Source organism: Mustelus asterias, chromosome 10 (genome assembly GCF_964213995.1).
Source record: "Mustelus asterias chromosome 10, sMusAst1.hap1.1, whole genome shotgun sequence".
In the NCBI taxonomy this organism is placed as follows: Eukaryota; Metazoa; Chordata; class Chondrichthyes; order Carcharhiniformes; family Triakidae; genus Mustelus; species Mustelus asterias.
The window spans coordinates 55,082,850-55,107,085 of NC_135810.1; the positions used below are offsets into that span (position 1 = coordinate 55,082,850).

The window sequence follows — 24,236 nt, forward strand, 5'->3', positions numbered from 1 at the left end:
TATCAAAATATTTCTTTGGTGTACTTAACTTTTTATGCTGGTTCCAATTCATAATCTTCATATTTAGACCAGTGCTTTAGCCCTCCTTCGGGAAACATTACGCCCAGTTTGATTTTCTCTTTCCATAACCATCTCACTCCCGCTTCTTATGTGTTAGACTTTTTTTCACAAGTAAAATAAAACTTTTCAAAGGAAATGCTGACCAGTTACCTCAAGTTTACATGATTAGGACTGGGAGGCTAAAAGTAGAAATCCTTTAAGTTTCTCCTATTTGATTTTCCACGTACAAATATTGAATAGAATGGTCAAGATGAAGAAAAAGAATTAACCTACTGTATAAATATTTTATAGTTACTATTTATCTACTAAATGCCAAAGAATTAACATCTAACAGCAGAGCAATAATAATGCTACAATTGAAATAAAATGTTTGAGAGGTAGATGGATGTGTAATACAAGAGGTCAAAATAAATGGATTACAAAATAACAGTGGAAAATAGCAAATGGGAAAGATAAAAACAACTTCTTTTCAATAACACACTGCTTTCTATATTTGTACAATGTATTTTGCTTGAGGCATATTCATGCTATAGGTGTGTATGTTTGTACAGCAGTGTGTTCTCTGGTTAGAATGTTAATCATCCATTGAATTGCATAATGTGGCTTCATTTAGCACTGTTGCTTCCAAATCAAAGAAAATCTGATTCTTAAATTATTTGCTTATTACAGTCAAATGTCACCAGTGTCCATCCATTTCAAGTAACATGAGGCAGATCTTTAAAACTGTTACTTTAAGCATAGTTCATAGAATCCCTACAGTGCAGAATAAAGCCATTCGACCCATTGAGCCTGCACTGACAACAATCCCACCCAGGCCCTATCCCCATACTCCATGTATTTTCACCGTTAACCCCCCTGACACTAAGGGGCAATTTACCATGGCCAATCAACCTAAGCCACATATCTTTGGACTGTGGGAGGAAACCGATGCAGATATATGGAGAATGTGCATGCAGACGGTGACCTAAGACCAGAATTGAGTTCAGTTGATTATAATTTGTAGGTTTTATTGTGTTGATGGGAAAAATGACACAATACAGTTATGGCTGCTGAAAGAGGAGAATTCAAGCCTATTTCCAATGTTGCGATAACAGGTACAAAGGAGAGAATTTTTCTCCCTTAATTCATGCACTTCCACAGTTCTTCCCCTTCTGAAAATTACCTGAGTCTCCATCAGACTTGATCATGAGCCAGTGTCTGGGAGTAACTCTCCTTGTAGAAAGTAATTCAATATCTGCTCCATTCCACTTCCAGTGCCTGACTGAAATGAGCTAACCACGTGAAGATTGTAATGCTTCAGTGAGCTGCACTGGCATTTTCTAGAAAAGTTGTTAATTTATGATTAAGTTGCAAGGAACTTTTGAAATTTTTTTCTGCAAATCCACCAACAGAAAGATTCTTTTTTTCTACAGGTTGGACACGAATACATTCTACGAAGAATTGAAAGAGTCATATCCCACCCATCTTCCACTGTATGTTGCACAACTGCATCATTTGGACAATGAAAAGGTTAAGACTCATCTGAGTATTGCTTAATCAATATACAGATACATGTATTGTAGAAAATTTTTCTTCCCTCAATATAGCGAGTAGAGACACCCTCTACTGTCATTCTAAACCTCGACCGGGATTCTCCCAGCCCGCTGCTCGAGTAGTGACATCAGCAGGATTCACATTTGATGCCCAGGCCTCCGCGCGTCTCCCAGGCTAGGTTTTTTTAGTGTAATCAGCTCTGCACCGGAAATCAGTGCAGAGCTGATTATCATATTGAAATCAGCATTGCAATATGATCAGCTGGCCCAGGACAGTATTTTCCGTGCCTGCTAGCATCTCCCCCACCCCCTACTGGGAATGGTTCCCTCCAGCGGCATTTATGACTGCTCCCCACTAACATGGAACGGGCACCTGACCCCGTTGGAGGGAACAGAGGCCTCCAGGGAGGGAGTTGGGGGGAGGGGGTGTCCCTTGGGCAGTGCCAGCCTGGCATCTGGCACTGCCCAAAGGGCAAACTGGCACTGTCCTACTGGGCACCAGACAGTGTCTAAGAGACAAAGCCAGAGCTTTGGGGGGGGGGCCTATTAGGAGGGGTGATCGGTGGAGGGGGACATCTGCTGCCACTCTGCATGTGGATCAGTGGGGGAGGGAGTGAGTGAGGGCTGTCAGGGTGGGGTGGAGTTCGGGGCTGTCTGCGATGTAGGACGTAGGGGCTGGCCCGGGGAGGTCTGAGTGGCCAGCAATTGGCGGGTGGTGGAGGGGGGTGCGGAAGGCCAGCAATCAGGGGTTTGCGGGGCTGACTAGCGATCAGGAAGGCCAGTGATTGGGAGGCTGGCAATGGGGGGGTGGCACTGCGCATGTATCGATCTCCACTCTGACAGATCGGCGCATGCGCAGTGGCCCACTCAGTGCTATGCTACTGCCTCTCGGGTGGGAATAGGCCCCACCTCCTACTTTCCGGAGTGAATCCCGCTGAGGCAATCTGCTGTGCTTAGAGTGTTGGAAATTCACTCTGGTAAGTACACTAAAAAACCCAACGGGAATTACTCCCGTTTTCCCGCACGTTGGGAACTTTTTTTGGGGAGATTCCCGGCCCTTAAAACTGTTGCACTGTCACCTCCAGTGTCACCCAAAGATCGTTCCTTAGCCCCTCTTTCCCCTCACCTACTCATTGTTTTGTAATGACATTTTCAGATTGATTAAATATACAGGTGCCATCTCGCTCTACCTCTTAATCAGGCTGTTTGACTCATTTGTATTGTTAGACTGACTGACATCAAATCATAAATGAATCAAAATTTCCTCCAACAGAAGTTCTAGAAGATTGTACCCACGTTTTTCAGTCCCTACTCTCTAGTTACACCTTTGGGATAAAGCTAGCTAAGTGAAACTTGGAATTCTGTTTGAGCCAGGGATTAAACACCAAGATTCATTATTTCCACTTCTGCATCATCATGCAACCTGTACCATTAGCTCACCACACCATTGCTGAAACCCTTGTCGTATCTTGATCTATTTGAGGAGAAATTGGATTGTACAACACCTATTATTTTAGGTGCTATGGACCTCCCAACCCTCAAAAATGGGGTCAGATATGTGCAAGCATATTTTTGGAACTTTTCTATACTTGGCCAAAATGTGAATAGTCTATGGGAAAGAGTCCGGTTGATGCCAAAGTACTTTCAGGTTCATATAAAAACTTGTGCTGAAACAAGTTTCTTTCTGATGTGGTTTGCCTGATGAGGCTTTCTTTGGAAATTGAGCATGACTGGGAGATTGAAGAGAGGCCACGCATAGCATGCAAACTGCTAGAATAGGGAAGAAGAGGAGAAGAGCTCTCAGCAGGAGACCACTTTCTCAGTGGCTTTTCGGGGGCAATTCTCTTTCTGTAACTTCAACAACAACCAATGCTTGAAACATTCATTTCATAAAAGAGGTTGTGACTGAAATCTGCCTAAGGACAACATATTCTGATCTGAAAATAGGTCTCTCCACAGCTGCTGCTTGACCAGCTGATTATTTCCAGCATTTTTTGTTTTTATTTCAGCATATTCTGTGGCTGTTGAGGTGATCGCAGTTTCTAAACTTTTCTGTGTCAAGGCTTCTGCTGGAGATATTTGGTAACGTCTCGTAGTTTCAGTACATGACTGCATAAGGGAACTCACTAAGACAGTATACAAAGATAGACAGCTCTACATCTTATTCTCCCTGGCCAGAGACAAGCAGGCAGAGCAAGCATAAGGATTTCCATAGATAGCAGACTTCACCATCTGCAGGGAGCCAGTGACTGCAGTTTGCATTCACTTCAAGTTAACTGAGCCATTTTCATGACCTGAAAGGGATTGGAAAGATGCATCTGGTGACCACAGCTGCTCATCATGCAGTGGATGCTTGCCATCCTGCAATTTCTTCATTTTACAGCATCTCTGTTCCACTTGTACTTGACCAAAGGCTAGGAACGCACTCATCACTTATGCCATGGCTCATTATGACTCTGGTCTGGAACCCACACAATTGTCTACAATGAGAGACTTGCTGCCAAATGAAACATTCTAGACCACAGGATTAATTTCCTTAAGCAGCACTTCCACAGCCTAGACTGCTCTCGAGTAGGTATCAAGATTTATGGTAGTACTCTGTGCTACCTGGCAATTATAAGGGAACAGCCCCAGTACTACCTATCAAAAGAGAATAAGAGGAGGAATTGGAACGGCAAGTGGAGGAACAGGATGTAGAAGGAGTGAAACAATGTAGATAGCCCTTTTGTCCAGACAAAATAATTCAGGGACAGTGTCTGTAACCTCAACCCACACCTACACATTCGCCAATAGTCCCACTTTCTTAGTCTTTTTTTCAACACTGACTATCACATCATTATCTTTCAACAACACATTACAATCCAATTTTATAAATTCAATGTAATGTACACAAAAATAAGCTAATCACCCTTGTGCTTTCGCTTTGTGCGCTTTAAACAGTTTTTTATACTTTCATGGGATGTGGGTGTCACTGGCTAGCCCTGGAGTCTGAGTTTACAATACAGCACTCGGACCTTTAGCACACGCTGTTTGTAATGAAGCTCTGATATTGACTATCAGATGCTGCATCTTGGGTTCCATGGGTGTGCTATTGGAGTGCCCATCTATCTCATATTGGAAAGGATGGGCTCCAGGTTTGATGCAAAACCTTGCATCCAGTTGGTACTGGACTCCTCCATGCTTCTTGACATGAACACAGGCTTTCCAGTGCACCAAACATTTGGTTATGTTCACCCATCAACTTCCTTCTGTAGCCTGGCCCATCACAATCCTCATCTAACTCCCTCTGCAGAAGAACTAATGTGTCACCTCACCCTCCCAGTCCAGAGATGTGCGGGTTAGGTTGATTGGCCATGCTAAAATTGCCCTTAGTGTCCTGAGATGCGTAGGTTAGAGGGATTAGTGGGTAAATATGTCAGAATATGGGGGTAGGGCCTGGGTGGGATTGTGGTCGGTGCAGACTCGATGGGCCGAATGGCCTCTTTCTGTACTGTAGGGTTTCTAGGATTCTTTCTATGATTCCCACAATAGTTGGCCGCCCCCTATTCCTGAAAGCAACCAATGAACAGCACAGGGAGCATTGGCTGCATATAGCGATTAGTTAAAGGAGCAGGCATCACAATTTTAATGAGCTGACAGTGCAATAAATGGGTGTGGGTTAACCATATATCAAGCTCTCCATGCTCATTTTTGGAGCTGGACAAATTCTCCCCTACTTTCTCCAATATCCTCTTTGCTAACTTTACATCCTCCATAAAGTCCAACCTATTGACAACTCAGCTACCCATACTGTCTTACACCCTAGCCCCAGTTACCCATCATCTCATTCGCACCAATGAACATTATTTCCCTGTCTCATAGCACATTGAATTGAAAATCCACACTTGTGTTCAAACCTGCCACAACCTCCATCCACTCTGCCTGTACTCTGTCTGACTTTTTTCTAAAGACTTTGACCCAGAACTTCTGTTCCTCGAGGAGTCGTACCCTTGGGGTGCTCCAGAGGATGTGCTGGGGACTTGTTGAAATCCCCATGCAAGGACAATGTAGGATTGCCCGGGAAGTTTAAACTTCTGGGGGTGATTATCTTGCACTGGGAACTATCGTAGACTTCTGATGGCTCTCCTGTGAGAACAGCTACCCAGGGAAAGCTTGAAGGATTAAAACCATTTCTAGTATTGACACCCCTTTCCACCCCCAACGATCCCCTACTGGACCCCCTAACTAACCCCTCTACCCTCCCGACTACTGTCCCACCTCCCCGGCTACCCTCCCAACTCCCAGCTATTCTACCTTGGCACAATTTCTGTTTGTTTTTTTCTGACCATTTCCTCCTTTTTGCCACCTCTCCCTCCTCCATAATGAAGCTGAGAGTGTTCTCTAGCTTCGCGATGTTATGCAAATACTTGTTCTTTGTTAATACTGCCAGTACAAGCATTCTGACCTCTCTTATTTAGGAGCGAATGAAAAGATTGGATGAAATTGTGGAAGCAGCAGATGATGTGGTTTCTCGAATTGATCAGACTGCATTAGCAATTTACCTAGCCGTGAAGACTGATTCCAGACCTGAAGCAGCAAGTGTTAAAAGGTGCATAACTAAAAATTCTTTACATTTTCATTAATATCCTACGGAAGAGTTTTCTAGAAAGGAATGCATTCCTTTCCAATTCCATAACCAATTCCTGTTAATTATAGTACTCAACCTGACTTTAAGAATTTACTCACTTATAATGTTGAAGTTGTTTGAAATTTACTTTACTGACTCTTGACACCTACCTCTCAACCTGAATTGTGGCTTCAAGCCTTTAAATTAATATCTTATTTTTCAGTTTATTCTATTCAATCAAATAGCAGCTTTTCAAATTGCGCAGATATTCTCATTTAAATATTACATCCTGTTTAAATGTCTCCCTTCTTGAGGAAATAAATGGTCAAAGAAATGGCTAAGTTTGCTAAAACCAAGCATTCAAAGATTTTATTAATTTCTGGACAGAAGAGCTTCTGAAATCTTCATTAAGTTCCTAAAGATTTTGTTGTGATTCAACAAACTAATTGTTCTAAGCAACTTAAAATCATTTTTCAGGATAATGTATGAATTGACTTCCTTAGTAACTATTTTTGAAGTGCGTGGTTCTTGCGAGCCTGAAATACTGTATTTATTATATTATTTTTTTCCTATGCTCAGTGATATGGAAAAGCAAAAATCCTCCCTGATTGACGCTTTGTGCCGAAAGGGCTGTGCACTGGCAGATAGGCTGCTTCAGTTCCATTCACAAGATGGTGCTGCCTCAGAAGAAATAGTCAATACAGAAGATGACCCCAAAGGCAGCTTCAAAAGCTTGACTGAAACATTCTTTGAGATACTTAAGTGGGCAGAACTTACTGATGCTAAGGTAAATTTTGTATTTTATCAATCTTGTTTTTTTTTTTTGTGGGAACAAACCATACTCCTTCCTGTAGATGAAGTGTTTCATCACCACCTGCTAGCTACCCAAAGTGATTTTAACTGAGATCCGTTTTCCGAATGTAGGAAATTAGTTTGGAACCTTGTTCTCTGGGCTTTCCTGGCAGCTTAAAGGTGGGTCATGTGTCCCGCAGAACTATATTGGGAAGCCTATTTGCATCTCATCAATGCTTATTAGAAGACCAACCCATTGGAACTTTGTACCCCTCCAAATTAAGTGCCCCACCAGCAGGAACTTAGAACGTTCACTTTCACCACTATGCATAAGTAGCATGTATCTGGTGAGATCTACTTCTTCCTGGACTTTGAGGTTAGTAGATGCAGCTTTTGTCTTCCTTTCACACCATCATTGACAAGTGTCGACTGTCTATAGCACAAGCTGTGCCAAGGCTGGACATAGGGAGGAGTGAGACTGAGGTAGGACTGGGTGGCGGGGTGGGAGGGAGGTTTGGGGGGAGCAGAGTGGAAGAGTGAATAGTTATCCGGGTGCGCTGTTTAAATATGGCATCTGGGCGTTGGAGTTCATGCCCTAACTTCCTGCCCGCCTTGCCACACAATTCAATATGCTCTTCACGGATCCATTTAATGATCTAAACAGCACAAGGCGTTGTGTGTTCAGCTGCCCTGCTTTCCAGTATAAGTCACTCCAACATTTGCTCCCGCCACCAGACTTAGTCTCCAAAATGGAAGATTCTGCCCAAAGTCTCAGAGAGGTGAGATAGGCCTTTTAAGCATCATTTGGCTACCTCTGACCTTTGTCTGGGGTAGTCATGATGTGGAGATGCCGGCGTTGGACTGGGGTGAACACAGTAAGAGTTTTATCAAGGTTAAAGTCCAACAGGTTTATTTGGTAGGGTATTTGCTACCAAATAAACCTGTTGGACTTTAACCTGGTGCTGTTAAAACTCTTCCTTTGTCTGGGAGCCAGGGCCTGACTCTATCCCGTACCTGCCCCCACAAAGTAATGTCTCTATTCTGGGCAATTTTCCCCAGGAGATTTCCCAACTTGAGCCATCTGTCTCGGCAGCGAAAATCTGGCCGATGAACTCCGTTCCTCTCTCTGCAGATCCTGTCATAGCTGCTGAGCATTTCCAGAATTTTCAGTTTTAATTTGCCATTTTGTTGCTGTTTTGATAGTTATTTTCCCCAATGGCATATAAGATAGTGAACCAGACCCACAGTATGTTTTTCTTAAATTGTTGGTTGTAAATATGAGTGTTACCCATTAGAACAGTTTGTTTTGAACTTTTGTTGTTGTCTTCTTTTCTTCTCTGTATATCAGTGCAACTTTTCAGTAAGTAGTACAAGCAGTAGATTGTAGTTTCATTATTGACTCCCCAGCAGGTTGGTTGGTTAAAATCATGAGTAGCTGAACTCCACAGTAAACTGTAAGATTCCAGCTTTAACCACTGAACTCTGAGGAAATTTACCTTAGCCATGACAGTTGGGCATTAATATGGCTTCACAAGCCAGGAGAGACGAAATTGGAGAAAAAACATTCAAGGGAGTTATATTATACAGTGTCCTCTGCATCAGAGGAACTCGGCTGAAGAGAAGATTGGGCTTCGCTGTGATGCCATTAATCATTGAATTGCATGGTGATAATGAGAGCTGGATTTTACTCTGTCATGCTGCCCTTAATCAGAGATAATGGTGGAAATAGTTCACCAGACTGATTCCTGGAATGGCAGGACTGACATATGAAAAGAGAGTAGAATGACTGAGCTTGTACTCACTGTAATTTAGAACAATGAGAGGGGATTTCATAGAAACATATAAAATCCTGATGGGACTAGACAGGCTAGATGCAGGAAGAATGTTCCCGATGTTGGGGAAGTGCAGAACTAGGGGCCACAGTCTAAGAATAAGGGACAAGCCATTCAAGACTGAGATGAGGAAGAACTTCTTCACTCAGAGTTGTGAACCTGTGGAATTTTCTACCACAGAAAGCTGTTGGGGTCAGCTCATTAGATATGTTCATGAGGGAGCTGGACGTGGCCCTTGTGGCTGAAGGGATCAAGGGGTATGGAGAGAGTGGGAGTGGGATACTGAAAGTGCATGATCAGCCATGATCATGTTGAATGGTGATGCGGGTTTGAGGGGCCGAATGGCCTATTCCTGCACCTATTTTCTATGTTTCTAAAATCAGGTAGGAAAATCCTAATAAATCTCCAATCTCTATCAACACCCCCATGAATTGTCACTAGTCCCAGCATTTTACCACAGCTTCAAAAGCCTGGGCACTTTAATCTTCAAACGAGTTCAAGTCCTTTATTAAAAATAAAATATAAAATGAGGATAACATGAGAGTATTTGTCTCAAAAGTTGGGTAAAAAATTGGGACGTTTAAGCTGGTTTATTTTTTATCTAATTCTGGTTCTTATGTTGCAATACATATATTTGCTTTTTGTTTCCTGGTTGTTTGTCTTAATAGGTTTTAACTTTTGCATACAAACATGCATTAGCAAACAAAATGTATGGCCGGGCTCTCAAGTTTGCAATCAAACTTCTAGAGGATAAACCAAGTAAAGAAAACTGGAAAAACTGTATCCAGGTAAGATTTATGTGCTTTAATTTGTTGCAATAGGAAACAAAGGTTCCTTCAACAGATACCAAATCAAAAGAGCAAGAATTGGTAGCAGTTAGGAGAGAATCTACATCTGTGTAAATTACAAGATTTGTTTGCTCCTCTCCGAAGGGAGAGCATTTGGTGGTAGTAATCACAATTCAGTTACATTTCGCATAGTTATGGAAAAGACAAAGATAGATCTGGCTTAAAATTTCTTTGTAAGAAGTTTAACAACACCAGGTTAAAGTCCAACAGGTTTATTTGGTAGCAAAAGCCACACAAGCTTTCGAGGCTCTGAGCCCCTTCTTCAGGTGAGTGGGAATTCTGTTCACAAACAGAACTTATAAGACACAGACTCAATTTACATGAATAATGGTTGGAATGCGAATACTTACAACTAATCCAGTCTTTAAGGAACAAAACAATGGGAGTGGAGAGAGCATCAAGACAGGCTAAAAAGATGTGTATTGTCTCCAGACAAGACAGCCAGTGAAACTCTGCAGGTCCACGCAACTGTGGGAGTTACAAATAGTGTGACATAAATTCTGATTCTAGGATCGCATGATAAAGACTCAGGAGGAAAAAAGCAGAAATATTTATGTGAAATAGTGTGACATAAACCCAATATCCCGGTTGAGGCCGTCCTTGTGTGTGCGGAACCTGGCTATCAGTTTCTGCTCCGCGACTCTGCGCTGTTTTGTTTCTTAAAGACTGGATTAGTTGTAAGTATTCGCATTCCAACCATTATTCATGTAAATTGAGTCTGTGTCTTATAAGTTCTGTTTGTGAACAGAATTCCCACTCACCTGAAGAAGGGGCTCAGAGCCTCGAAAGCTTGTGTGGCTTTTGCTACCAAATAAACCTGTTGGACTTTAACCTGGTGTTGTTAAACTTCTTACTGTGTTTACCCCAGTCCAACGCCGGCATCTCCACATCATTAAAATTTCTTGACTGAGGAACGGCCAATTTTTCTACACCGAGATGTGTTTTAGCAAAAGTGGACTTCAGTCAGTTACTTGAAGGTAAAGCAGTGTCAGGACACTGGGAGGCAATCAAGGAGAAAACGGCAAGGGTTCATATGTTCCCACAAAAAAAGGGTGGGATTCTCAAATCTCCCCCTGGGTATCAAGGAGCATAGAGGATGAGGCAAAAGCCTGCAGGAGTATAGAAAGTGTAGAGGTGAAATGAAAAAGAAAATTCTGAAAGCAAAAATAGGCATGAAAAAGTATTGGCAAACAAAATCAAAGATAGCCCAAGCATGTTTTATTGATACAAAAATAGGAAGAGAAAAGCTATTGAGAGAATAGGGCTGACCGGAGACCAAAAAAGTAACCTATATATGGAGACCAAAGATGTGTGCCTGGTTCTTAATGAATACTTTGCATCTGTCTTCACAAAAGGATGATGATGGGGACATTGTAATGAGGTGGAGTGTGAAATATTAGATGGTATAAACATAGAGAGAAAATATTAAGGAGTTTAGCATCTTTGCAAATAGATAAATCACCAGGCCTGGATGAGATACATCCCAGGCTGTTAAGAGAAGAAACGCTGGAGGCTCTGACCATCATTTTCTAATCCTTTCTGGTTGCAGGCATGGTGCTGAAGGACTAAAGGACCACTAATATTGTAACATTATTGAAAAGGGAGGCTGAGTAACTACTACTAGTAACTGATAACCTCAGTAGTAATCAAATTATTAGAAAAAGTTCTGAGGGACCGTATAAATTGTCAATTAAAAAGGACATGATTTATCAGGGTCAGTCAGCATGGGTTTGTTAAGGACATTTTTTGAGGAAATGTTTTGAAGAGGAATGATGAGGTTAGCACATTTGATGTTGTCTGCATAGACTTTAGCAAGGCTTTTGACAAGGTCCCGCATGCCAGACTAGTCAGAAAAGTAATTGCCCATGGGATAGCTGAGGAACAGTGGAGGATTTTTAAGGAGATCCTTTTCAGTTCTCAGCAAAAATATATTCCAGCAAAAAACAAGGATTGTAAGAAAAGGGAGAACCAGCCGTGGATAACGAAGGAAATAAAGGAGAGTATTAAAATAAAAACAGCTGCGTACAGAGTGGCCAAAAATAGTGGAGAAACAAGTGATTGGGACAAATTTAAGAAACAACAAAGAGAGACTAAGAAAGCGATAAAGAAAGGAAGGATAGACTATGAAGCTCGGCTAGCAATTAATATAAAAAATGATAGTAAAAGTTTTTATAAATATATAAAAAGGAATAGAGTGGCTAGAGTGAATGTTGGACCCTTGGAGGACGAGAGGGGGGAGTTAATAGTGGGAAATGAGGATATGGCTGAGTCTTTAAATAAGTTTTTTGTGTCGGTCTTCACGGTGGAGGACACAAATAGTTTGCCAAATATTAACGATAGAGGGTTGGCAGCAGGAGAAATACTTAATACAATTAATGTTACCAGAGAGGCAGTGCTGGGTAGACTAATGGGACTGAAGGTGGATAAGTCCCCGGGTCCGGATGGAATGCATCCCAGGGTATTGAAAGAAATGTCAGAGGTAATAGTGGATGCGTTAGTGATTATTTATCAAAACTCGTTGCATTCTGGGGTAGTGCCGGTTGATTGGAAAACGGCTAATGTTACGCCGCTGTTTAAAAAAGGAAGGAGACAAAAGGCGGGTAACTATAGGCCGGTCAGCTTAACGTCTGTAGTAGGGAAAATGCTGGAATCCATTATTAAAGAGGAGATAGCAGGGCATCTGGATAGAAATGGTTCGATCAATCAGACGCAGCATGGATTCATGAGGGGAAAGTCGTGCTTGACGAACATGTTGGATTTTTATGAAGATGTGACTAGGGCGGTTGATGGAGGAGAACCGGTGGATGCGGTGTTTTTGGATTTCCAAAAGGCGTTTGATAAGGTGCCCCATAAAAGGCTATTGAAGAAGATTAGGGCACACGGAGTTGGGGGTAGTGTGTTAAAGTGGATTGGGGACTGGCTATCCGACAGGAAGCAAAGAGTCGGAATAAATGGGTGTTTTTTCGGTTGGAGGAAGGTAACTAGTGGCGTGCCGCAGGGATCGGTACTCGGGCCGCAACTATTTACCATTTATATAGATGATCTGGAGGAGGGGACGGAGTGTAGGGTAACGAAGTTTGCAGACGACACAAAGATAAGTGGAAAAGTGAATCGTGTGGAGGACGGAGAAGATCTGCAGAGAGATTTGGACAGGCTGAGTGAGTGGGCGAGGATATGGCAAATGGAGTATAACGTTGAGAAATGCGAGGTTATACACTTTGGAGGAAATAATAACAAATGGGATTACTATCTCAATGGAAACAAATTAAGACATGCTACCGTGCAAAGGGACCTGGGGGTCCTTGTGCATGAGACGCAAAAGCCCAGTCTGCAGGTACAACAGGTGATCAAGAAGGCAAATGGGATGTTGGCCTATATTGCGAAGGGGATAGAATATAAAAGCAGGGATGTCTTGATGCACCTGTACAGGGCATTGGTGAGGCCGCAGCTGGAATACTGTGTGCAGTATTGGTCCCCTTATATGAGGAAGGATATATTGGCATTGGAGGGAGTGCAGAGAAGGTTCACCAGGTTGATACCGGAGATGAGGGGTTTGGATTATGAGGAGAGGCTGAGGAGATTGGGTTTGTACTCGTTGGAGTTTAGAAGGATGAGGGGGGATCTTATGGAGACTTATAAGATAATGCGGGGGCTGGATAGGGTGGAGGCGGAGAGATTCTTTCCACTTAGTAAGGAAGTTAAAACTAGAGGACACAGCCTCAAAATAAAGGGGGGTCGGTTTAAGACAGAGTTGAGGAGGAACTTCTTCTCCCAGAGGGTGGTGAATCTCTGGAATTCTCTGCCCACTGAGGTGGTGGAGGCTACCTCGCTGAATATGTTTAAAGCGCGGATGGATGGATTCCTGATCGGTAAGGGAATTAAGGGTTATGGGGATCAGGCGGGTAAGTGGTACTGATCCACGTCAGATCAGCCATGATCTTATTGAATGGCGGGGCAGGCTCGAGGGGCTAGATGGCCTACTCCTGCTCCTATTTCTTATGTTCTTATGATCTAAGGGAATGCAGCAAGTTTAAGATTGTTAGTTTCATAAAAAGATCATTACTGCTACAGAAAATAATTGACCTTTGGATTTCAGGTGACAGTCAAAAATTGCTTTAGATTTGAACTTGCAGGTGAAATTGAATCATGTTGTACAATTTTTTGGCAGCGAAAAATGAAATAATCAAGTGCCAGGGTGCCCTCTCATTCACTCACCTGATCATCCCCAGATTAACAACTTTCAAGTATCAATGAAGTCTGATTTGAAACAGTGTTAGACTCCTTGAATATGCCAATCAAGGGCCTAATACCTAATTTAGGATCCCACTATCCTTATCAGCATAAACTTGTTCACTTAGTCAATATACCATGAAACCTGTCAAGTTGTTATCTAAACTGTTACTATGCAATTTAAAGTGTGTGCATTACTGATTTGGGGTTAACCGTTCAAATGTTTGCTGTAATATCCATGTGTTTGTTTCACTTTAGATAATGAAGTCTCTTGGATGGAGCCATTGTGCATCATTTACAGAGAGTTGGCTTCCTGTAATGTTTCCACAAGACTATACCCCTTTCTAGGATAATTGTCACAGGCATCATATTGATTGGAATTTAGTAATTTTTATACTTTTGTCTTTCTAAAAAGACTTTGTTTTTTTTTAAGTATTTTGGACTTTTATACAGTATGTTTTCATTCATTAATGGATGCAATGATTGTATGACATTTCTGTTACTGCTGTTTGCCATGATAACTACTTGATTTGAAAATAAATTGTGCATTGTTCAATTTTCTTTTAAAGCATAGGCAAATAAAGTGCTTAGACTTCCTAGGCATGATATTAGGTGTTCCTTAGGTTTAATTGTTACGGTTTTGAAATAGATATTTGTATATCTTTTTATTTATTGAACAGACTGGTATTCATATATTTACATTTACTGCTTCTGCATATTTTCTAATTGTAACTTTTCTTTGCCCTTCACGGGGCCAAACCTATGACATTTATCTCCTAAGTTCATCTCAGATTTTAAGGAGAATGTGTCTTCTTCCAGTACCAAACAATTCCTGGGCACTTCCTTTTCCTGTGATGCAACCCAGAAACAGATTGAATAATATTGGCAACTGTACTTCATTCACCCTTCAATTTCAGTAGACCTGTGGAGCTCAAAATAAACTGTGGCACTATGAAAAAGGCAAGTTTTAGATGCATTGTCATATGTTCAGTAAAAGAAATACACTTGACATTTTGATTGTCTTCTTGGATAATTTTGCTATGCCTTATACATTCTTCTCATATGAAAACACATCTTTACAGACCTGTAGTGCTTTTCTACTTTGCCTACCTAATCGGCCAAAGTCGTGTTGAAGGGGAAATAAGCTGTCATTTGACACTTTCAAATTTTCATTAACTTGAACGATATGATTCCAATCTGTGTGAAACAAGAGTAGAGTACAATGACATTTAACAAATTATGCTAATCAAATCTAATTTCCACAGCCAATTTTGGCTCATTAGAAAATTAGACTTTGATAATTAAAGTTTATAACTCTCATCTTGATTAAACTTGGGAGTACAATTAAAGCCATAATTGAAATAGGAATAGTCTATTCTAATACATTATTAAACAAGTGATATGTAAAGCCTTTCAAAGTAATAAACTGAACAATGCTTTGTCAAACAAGAAAAATAGTGGTTAACGGTGAAACTTGCATGGATATAGTACCATGATATTGCTATGTTTAAATTAAGGTCCAATATTCTTGTTTTGAATCTGGACACCCAAGGTGCAAGTAAGGCCTCAGTTGGCTACAACAGAGACTTGTGAATATGGGTACTGGTGCCCATACGTCTGCAGTTGAAAAGATTTCCATGGAAGTGGCAAAATGTACAAAATCTTCTTGCAATCAGTTCACCCTTTTAATTTCATTTTTGAGATGTCTGGTATAACATTTATTGTTCAGAGACCATGAAAACATGATGTTTACCCGATATTCCTCCTGCGTTGGTGCCACCAACTTCAATTTAATGTATAAACATGTGTATTGTAGTCCTTATTAAGTAAAAAAAAATCCATTATTAAAATGCCAAACCATGATGCATGAAACTCAGACTTTAAGCCTCTAAATATTATTAACCATCATTTCTATAATGGTTTAAAACTTTCATTTTCTATTTTCAAAGCCATGCTATGGCAAAAAAAGAACTGGGAGTCAATACTGCTCAATTTGTAATCAAAATGATTGCAGGTTCAGTGCATAGAAACATATTGAAATATTAATATTTACTTTGATATTGTGCCTGCGATTTAAGGAATTCATTTTCATTCCCTGATGATATTTGAACATATTGCCTTTTGTACAAGAAATGTAATTTTGTTGCAATCGCTTAAATATGTTGACCCTTAATTTGACAAAAATGCAAGGCCTTCATATTAGAGTGCGTATTATTTATTAACCATTTTTTTAAATGTTCACTTTTATTGATATAGTCATAAAACATTCATTATTGACATCAGTCCCTTCCAATTTTGTGTTATGGTATGATTGTTTCACCAGCTGGTAAGTGGCTTTTTATACTTTAGTAATGTTGTTCAGAAAAGTCTGCAAAATGTGCCTGGGTGTTTGTCCAGAATTCCACACCCTTAACTCGCCAGCTTCTTACATCAACAGAGCTGAGATTGCAAATTCATGCTGAATACTGTTTGCAAGCCCATTTGTTCAATACTTCCTGACCTAGTGTGCTGCAGTTAAAAAAATTCTGCATTGCATATCACCTTGCGTTTGAGATTTTAATTCAATGTGTCCAAATTTGGGTGAGGGAAAGGTCTTTGGACCCGCGTATAAGTTACTGTCCAAATCACTGTGCTGCATATTAAGTCAAGAAATATGATCCATGGAAGTAGGTTAGAATGTACTTGAGGAATTTAAATTACACCCTGAGCTACAAGAACAAGCAATGAATGCTTAAATTACAGGATTGATTCCACCCAGTATCTGTAGTGTTTTTAAAAGTTTGTTTTCGGTCTTCTTATTTCAATCATCCATAGCAGATAACAAACCTATCAACACCTGGTTTTCACATCTGGTTATTAACATTGTATATGACATTAAAATGGTTAATATGCTGTTTGCAGAATTCACTAATCTGCCTATATATTGTATCATCAGAAGCAAGTCATCATTGGTGTAATTTTATATATAAAGAGTGCACAATATATAAAAGCTAATTCACTTCCATTTGGTACTCTTTGCCTTAATTGTGGATTATAAATGCAACAGAACAAAGCAACTTAATTTTTGGCAAGAAATAACATTCCTAGTTTAGAATCTGTTTTTTTTTGTCTAAACTTCTTAGTTGGATATAATAGCTTCCTGAATTCAAATTTGTTGCACCCTTTACCTGAATTAATTCACTTTGAGAGTTATAGCATCATTGCGGAACAGAAGGAGGTCATTCAGCCCATTGAGTCCATGCCAGCTATCTGAAGGACAGTGAGGAAAACCCCATTCCTCTGCTGTATCCCTGGAATCTTGCAAGTTTTTTTTCTCTCCAGTGCCCATCCAATTTCTTTTTGAAATCATTGATCATCTCCACTTCCATCACTCTTAAATCTGTGTCCTTTGGTCCTCCATCAGCATTTGGAACAGCTTTTCTTTGTCTAAATTACCTGAACCTATCATAATCTTGTTCACCTATTATCAGATCTCCCTTCAATTTCCTTTGCCCTCAAGGAAAACACCCCAACTTTTTCAACCTTGTAGCTGAAATCCCTCACTCCTGGGACTATTCTGGTAAGTCTACTCCACATCCTCTTAAGGACTCTGAATCCCTCCTAAACTGTGGTGACCAGAACTGGGTACAATATTCTAGTTGTAAAACTAGTTCTAGTTTTCAGTATACTCAGTGGGTGGGCTTTTCCTGCCCAGCACGGGACCGGAAATTCCCACCCAAAGTCAATGGACCTTTTGCTGGTATGTCAAATTTTCCATCCCACCCACAGCAATTCCCATGGCGGCAGAACCGGAAAATCCCAGCAAATGTCTCTATTTATGAACATAAGAACTAGGAGCAGGAGTAGGCCATCTGACCCCTCGAGCCTGCTCTGCCATTCAATAAGATCATGGCTGATATTATCGTGGACTCAGTTCCACTTACCCGCCCACTCACCATAGCCCTTAATTCCTTTACTGTTCAAACATTTATCTATCCTTGCCTTAAAACATTCAATGAGGTAGCCTCAACAGGGCAGGGAATTCCACAGATTCGCAACCCTTTGTGTGAAGAAGTTCCTCCTCAACTCAGTCCTAAATCTGCTCCCCCTTATTTTGAGGCCATTCCCCCTAGTTCTAGTTTCACCTGCCAGTGGAGACAACTTCCCTGCTTCTATCTTATCTATTCCCTTCATAATCTTATATGTTTCTATAAGATCTTCCTTCATTCTTCTGAATTCCAATGAATATAGCCCCAGTCTACTCAGTCTCTCCTCATAAGCCAACCCTCTCAACTCCGGAATCAACCTAGTGAATCTCCTCTGCACCCTCTCCAGTGCCAGTATATCCTTTCTCAAGTAAGGAGGCTAAAACTGTACACAGTACTCCAGGGGTGGCCTCACCAGCACCTTATACAGCTGCAACATAACCTCACTATTTTTAAACTTGATCCCTTTAGCAATGAAGGACAAAATTCCATTTGACGTCTTAATTACCTGCAGCACCTGCAAACCAACTCCTTGTGACTCTTGCATTAGGACACCCAGGTCCCTCTACAGCGGCATGCTGCAATTTTTACCATTTAAATAATAGTCCATTTTGCTGTTATTCCTACCAAAATGGATAACCTCACATTTACCAACATTGTACTCCGTCTGCCAGACCCTTGCCCACTCACTTAGACTATCTAAATCCCTTTGCAGACTTTCAACGTCCTCTGCACACTTTGTTCTGCCATTCATCTTAGTATCAGCTGTGAATTTTGACACACTACACTTGGTCCCCAACTCCAAATCATCTATGTAAATCGTAAACAATCGCAGTCCCAACACTGATCCCATTAGCCACTGATCGCCAACCAGAAAAACACTCATTTACCCCCACTCTTTGCTTTCTGTTAGTTAACCAATCTTCTATCTATGCTAATACATTACCCGTAACACCATGCACCTTTATCTTATGCAACAATCTTTGGTGTGGTACCTTGTGAAATACCTTTTGGAAATCTAGATACACCATATCCACAGGTTCCCCATTGTCCACTGCACATGAAATGTTCTCAAAGAATTCCACCAAATTAGTCAAACATGACCTGCCCTTCATGAACCCATGTTGCATTTTATCAATGGGACAATTTATATCCAGATGTCTCGCTATTTCTTTCTTGATGATAGATTCAAGCATTTTCCCTGCTACAGAAGTTAAGCTAGCCGGCCTATAGTTACCTGCCTTTTGTCTACCTCCTTTTTTTAAACAGTGGTGTCAAATTTGCTGTTTTCCAATCTGTGGGAACCACCCCAGAGTCCAGCGAATTTTGGTAAATTACCATTAGTGCATTTGCGATTTCCCCCTCCATCTCGTTTAGTACCCTGGATGTATTCCATCAGGGCCAGGAGACTTGTCTACCTTTAGCCCCATTAACGTGCCCAACATTACCAATCTTCTTATGCTTTACAAACTACTCTCTCAATATGTCCCATCACCTTCAATTATCTATTCATATGCGTTCCCAAGTCCTCCTGTCCTTGTAGGCTCTTTAGAGCTGTGCCATAATGTCTATATTGCCTGTCCCTATCTCTTCTGTCAAAACTCATCACCTCACACCTCTCTGCATTACATCTGCATCCTGCTTGCCCATTTTGTCTACCTATCTGTGTCCCATTGCATTTGATGATTTCATGCTCACTGTCAGCCACACCTCCGCATTTCTCTCTTCCCATATCCATGTCATTTTCAGATATCAAAAAAAGCAGTGGTCCTAACATTGATCCTTGGGGATCAATACCGTCATCCAGACTGAAAAAAACATTTACCACCACTCACTGATTTTTATCTTCAAGCTGAATGGCTATAAATTAGGAGAGGAGAATGCGCAGTGAGACCTGGGTGTCCTCATACACCAGTCACTGAAGGCAAACATGCAGGTGCCGCAGGCAGTAAAAAAGGCAAATGATATGTTGGCCTTCGTAGCAAAAAGATTCAAATACAGGGATGTATTGATGCAATTATGCAGGACTTTGGTGATGCCACACCTGGCATATTATGTGCAGTTTTGGCCTCTTATCTGAGGAAGGATGTTCTTGCTCAAGAGGGAGTGCAGAGAAGGTTTACCAGGCTGATTCCTGGGCTGGCAGGATGAGGAGAGATTGAGTTAATTAGGATTGTTTTTGTTGGAGTTCAGAAGAATAAGGGAGGGAATCTCATGGAAACCTACCAAGTTTTAACAAGACTAGACAAGGTAAATACAAGAAGGATGTTCCTGATGCTGGGGGTGTCCAGAACCAAGGGCCATAGTCTGAGGATGCAGGATATACATCTAGGGCAGAGGTGAGGGGAAATCTCTTCACCCAGAGGGTGGTCGGCCTGTGGAATTCGCTACCACAGAAAATAGTTGAGGCCAAAAAATTGTATGTTTTCAAGAAGCAGTTAGATGTAACACTTGGGGCGAAGAGGATCAAAAGGTATGGGGGGAAGGCGGAATCAGGCTATTGAGTTGGATGATCAGCTATGATCATAATGAATGGTGGAGCAGGCTCAAAAGGGCTGAATGGCTTCCACCTGCTCTTATTTTCTATGTTTCTAACACTGACCCTCTAATTCCATGAGCCTCAGTTTTGTTAACTAGCTTTATGTGATGCTTTGTCAAAGATTTTCTTAAAATACCTACAGATAACATCCACCACAATTCCCTCCTTAACTCTGTTACTTCATCAAAAAATCAATTAAATTTTTAAAAATCCCCCCCATCAATTCAATTGGTTGGATACAATCTGCCTTTACAAATCCATGTTGGCTCTCCTTAATTATTTATTGTTCCCCCCTTATTATTGTTCTTAAGACCTTATCCGCCACCAATTAGTTAATGAGCTCTTTTTATTGGAGTGTCCTTTCACCCTTTCTTGAACAAGGGTGTCACGTTTACCAGTCCACCCCTGTGGCAACTAGGGAAGATTGGAAGTCCTTCTGCTATCTCGCCTGCTTCCATTAGCAACCTGGGATTCAAGCTTACCCACCAGGTGACTTACCCTCCGTAAGCATAACCAACAGTACATCCTGCCAATCAGTTTTCACACCATTCATTATTTCTATTGACATTTTGTCAGTATCCTTTTAAGTACAATATTGACCGCAAATTTTTGAAGTCAACTGATGTTTTTTGTTTCATTCCTATGCATTTTAGTTCCTTTAAATTTTTGTACAGAAGTGCAATAGAAACAATGATTGAAGCCCCCACAAAGTAAAATGTCATGGACACACACACACACACACACACATTAATTTATTTGAACAAATGGAGAAGACGCTAGAAAATCTCAGCAGGTCTGGCAGCATCTGTAAGGAGAGAAAAGAGCTGACGTTTCGAGTCCAGATAACCCTTTGTCAAAGCTAAAAGGCATAGAACAACTTCTTAACAACTTCTCCTTTAACTCATCCCACTTTCTCTAAATCAAAGGAGTAACAATGGGTATCCGCATGGGTTCTAACTACATTTGTCTTTTTTTGGGGTATGTGGAACTTTCCTTGTTCCAGGCCTACCTATGTCCCCTCCCACAACTCCTTTACCGGTACATCAATGACTGTTTTGGTGCCGCTTCATGCTCTCGTCCCAACCTCGAAGAATTCAACTTCGCTTCCAGTTTCCAGCCCTACATCGCCGTCACCTGGTCCATTTCAGACACTTCCCTTCCTTGACCTTTCTGTCTCCATTTCCAGCAATAGACTATCGACCAATATCCATTACAAGCCCACTGACTCCCACAGCTATCTGGATTACAGCGCTTCACACTCTACATCCTGTAAGGATTCCATCCCTTTCTCTCAGCTCCTTTGCTTTGTTGCATTTGTTCCAATGATGCCACCTTCCAAAGTGGTGCTTCTAATATGTGCTCTTTTTTCCTCAACCATGGATTCCCATCTACAGTTGTCGACAGGGCCCTCAACAGTGTGCAGTCCATCTCCCACACCACGACCCTTAGCCCCTCACCTCCCTCCCAGAACAAGGATAGAGTCCCCCTTGTTCTCACATTTCACCCCGCCAGCCTCTGCATGCAAGGCATAATCCTCCATTTTCACCAACTCCAGCGTGATACCACCACCAAACACATCTTCCCTTCACTCCCTCTGTCAGCATTCCACAGAGACCGTTCCCTCCGGGATAACCTAGTCCACTCCTCTACTATACCCAACACCTCTCCTGTCACTCATGGCACCTTCCCATGCAATCGCAGAAGGTGTAACACCTGTCCCTTTACCTCTTCTATGCTCACCATCCAAGGTCCAAAACATTCATTCCAGGTTAAGCAGTGTTTCACTTGTACCACTTTCAATTTGGTCTATTGCATTCGCTGCTTCCAATGTGGTCTCCTCTATATCGGAGAGACCAAGCGTAGACTGGGTGATTACTTTGCTGAGCACCTTCAGTCTGTGCGCAATCAGGACCCTGACCTTCCGATTGCTTGCTATTTTAACACAGGATCCTAAGGCCATGCCCACATGTCTGTCTTTGCCTTGCTGCAATGTTCCAATGCAGCTCAATGTAAACTGGAGGAACGGCATCTCATCATCCGGCTAGGCACTTTACAGCCTTCCGGCCTCAACATTGAATTCAACAACTTTAGATGATTTGCTCGACCCCCTTTGTTTCCATTCTATTTTATTTAATTTTTTACTGTTCTCAGCCTTTTATTTCTTTATTGTCTGTCTTCATTTTTCTTCCCCTCACTCTTTCCCCCTACTTCATCCCCCTTCCCTTACCTTTTCTCCCCCTACTTCTCCTTTTCTACATTCTGACCTCTGTCCCATTCCCCACTTCCCCCCCCCCTCAAAACATCTTCATCTGTCACAGCTTACAGCTTCTCTGCCATTTGGCCATTCATACCCTTTGGACAGCTACTAGCAGTCTTTTCTCCTGGTTTCTATGGCTATGACTCATCTTTCATTCCCTCCCCCGCAGTATAAATATCTCCCACTTTCCATGCCTTTTAGCTTTGACAAAGGGTCATCTGGAGTCGAAACGTCAGCTCTTTTCTCTCCTTACAGATGCTGCCAGACCCGCTGAGATTTTCCAGCATTTTCTCTTCTGGTTTCAGATTCCAGCATCCGCAGCAATTTGCTTTTAAATAGACAAATGGCCTGTTTTCATTTTGTAACTCCTGTAACCATGTACCCCTTAGCTTTTAAGTGACTGGTCTAAATCTCCCATTAATCAGATCTGTGAGTAGCCACAGGAAAGTACACAATCGATCTTTGATATTCCTGTTCCTGAGAGGAAGTTCTTAATTGCCATTTTGATGCACTATCAATCACGATACGAGGACTCCAGTGAGTGAGTGAATTAACAGGCTTTTATTCACAAAGAACAGGAGCACACCCTTGTAGCTGACCTGGCCCAGACTGAGGCGAGGAGGAGGAACCATCACCTTTATACCTTGCTCTGGTGGAAAGGGAGGAGTCTCGGGCTAGGTGCAGCGTAGGTGTGTCCAGGCATACACATGTAGTTACAGTGGGTCACCACATTCACCCCCTCTTTAAAAAAGAGTCCAGCGGGGTGGGTGGAACAATATGTACAGAGGTATGAAGATCTATATATACACAAGAATCACGAAACTGAGGTAAGGCGTCGTCCCTTCACAGGTTCAGCCTGTCGGGCGGCTTGATCAGTCGCTGTGACCGCCGCAGTACCAGTTGTGTTGTTTCCGATGGCAGGGTGGAGCCGCTCGAGTCCGCCGTCGTCCCTTCTGGTCGGGTCCTGCGTGGTGACTCCGGGGGCTCAGGCGAGCTGTGTACAAGGGGCAAAGATGTAAGCGGACCTGGTGCTACCTGAACAGAGGGGTTTAGGGATGTGGGGTGGGGGGTCATAGTGGGCTCCGAGGTACCCGCAGGCACCAGGTCCCGGATAGAGACCGTGTCCTCCCACCCATCGTGGTTTGCCACATAGGCATATTGGGGGTTGGCGTGGAGGAGCTGGACCTTTTCAACCAGGGGGTCCGACTTATGGGGTCGTACATGCCTCCGGAGCAGAACGGGGCCTGGATACGCCAGCCACGACGGTAGTGCGATTCCCGAGGAAGACTTCCTAGGGAAAGCAAACATCCGCTCATGGGGGGTGGCGTTGGTGGCTGTACACAGGAGGGACCTAATTGAATGCAGTGCATCGGTAAGGACTTCTTGCCAGCGGGAGACTGGAAGGCCTTTAGACCGTAGTGCTATTAAAACGGCCTTCCAGACTGTCGCGTTCTCCCTCTCTACCTGCCCGTTATAGCTGGTAGTCCTACTCGAGGCTATGCCCTTGGAGAGCAGGTACTGATGCAGCTCATCACTCATGAATGAGGATCCCCGGTCGCTGTGGATGTAGTTAGA

General features: G+C 42.1%; 1 protein-coding gene across 5 annotated transcripts in view; it reads left to right on the forward strand.

The window, feature by feature from the left end:
- Window positions 1-16,193, forward strand: part of tpp2 (tripeptidyl peptidase 2) — a 147,366-nt gene extending 131,173 nt beyond the window's left edge. For 4 of the 5 annotated variants that reach the window (XM_078221718.1, XM_078221719.1, XM_078221720.1 and 1 more), the window contains 5 exons: window positions 1,473-1,569; window positions 6,050-6,180; window positions 6,778-6,985; window positions 9,491-9,610; window positions 14,159-16,193. In XM_078221718.1, coding sequence (XP_078077844.1) covers window positions 1,473-1,569; window positions 6,050-6,180; window positions 6,778-6,985; window positions 9,491-9,610; window positions 14,159-14,248 — 646 coding nt within the window. In that variant the 3' untranslated portion in view covers window positions 14,249-16,193. The remainder of the gene's footprint in view (window positions 1-1,472; window positions 1,570-6,049; window positions 6,181-6,777; window positions 6,986-9,490; window positions 9,611-14,158) is intronic. The other variant, XR_013498869.1, reaches the window with a different exon arrangement.
- The last annotated feature ends 8,043 nt before the right edge of the window (window positions 16,194-24,236 follow it).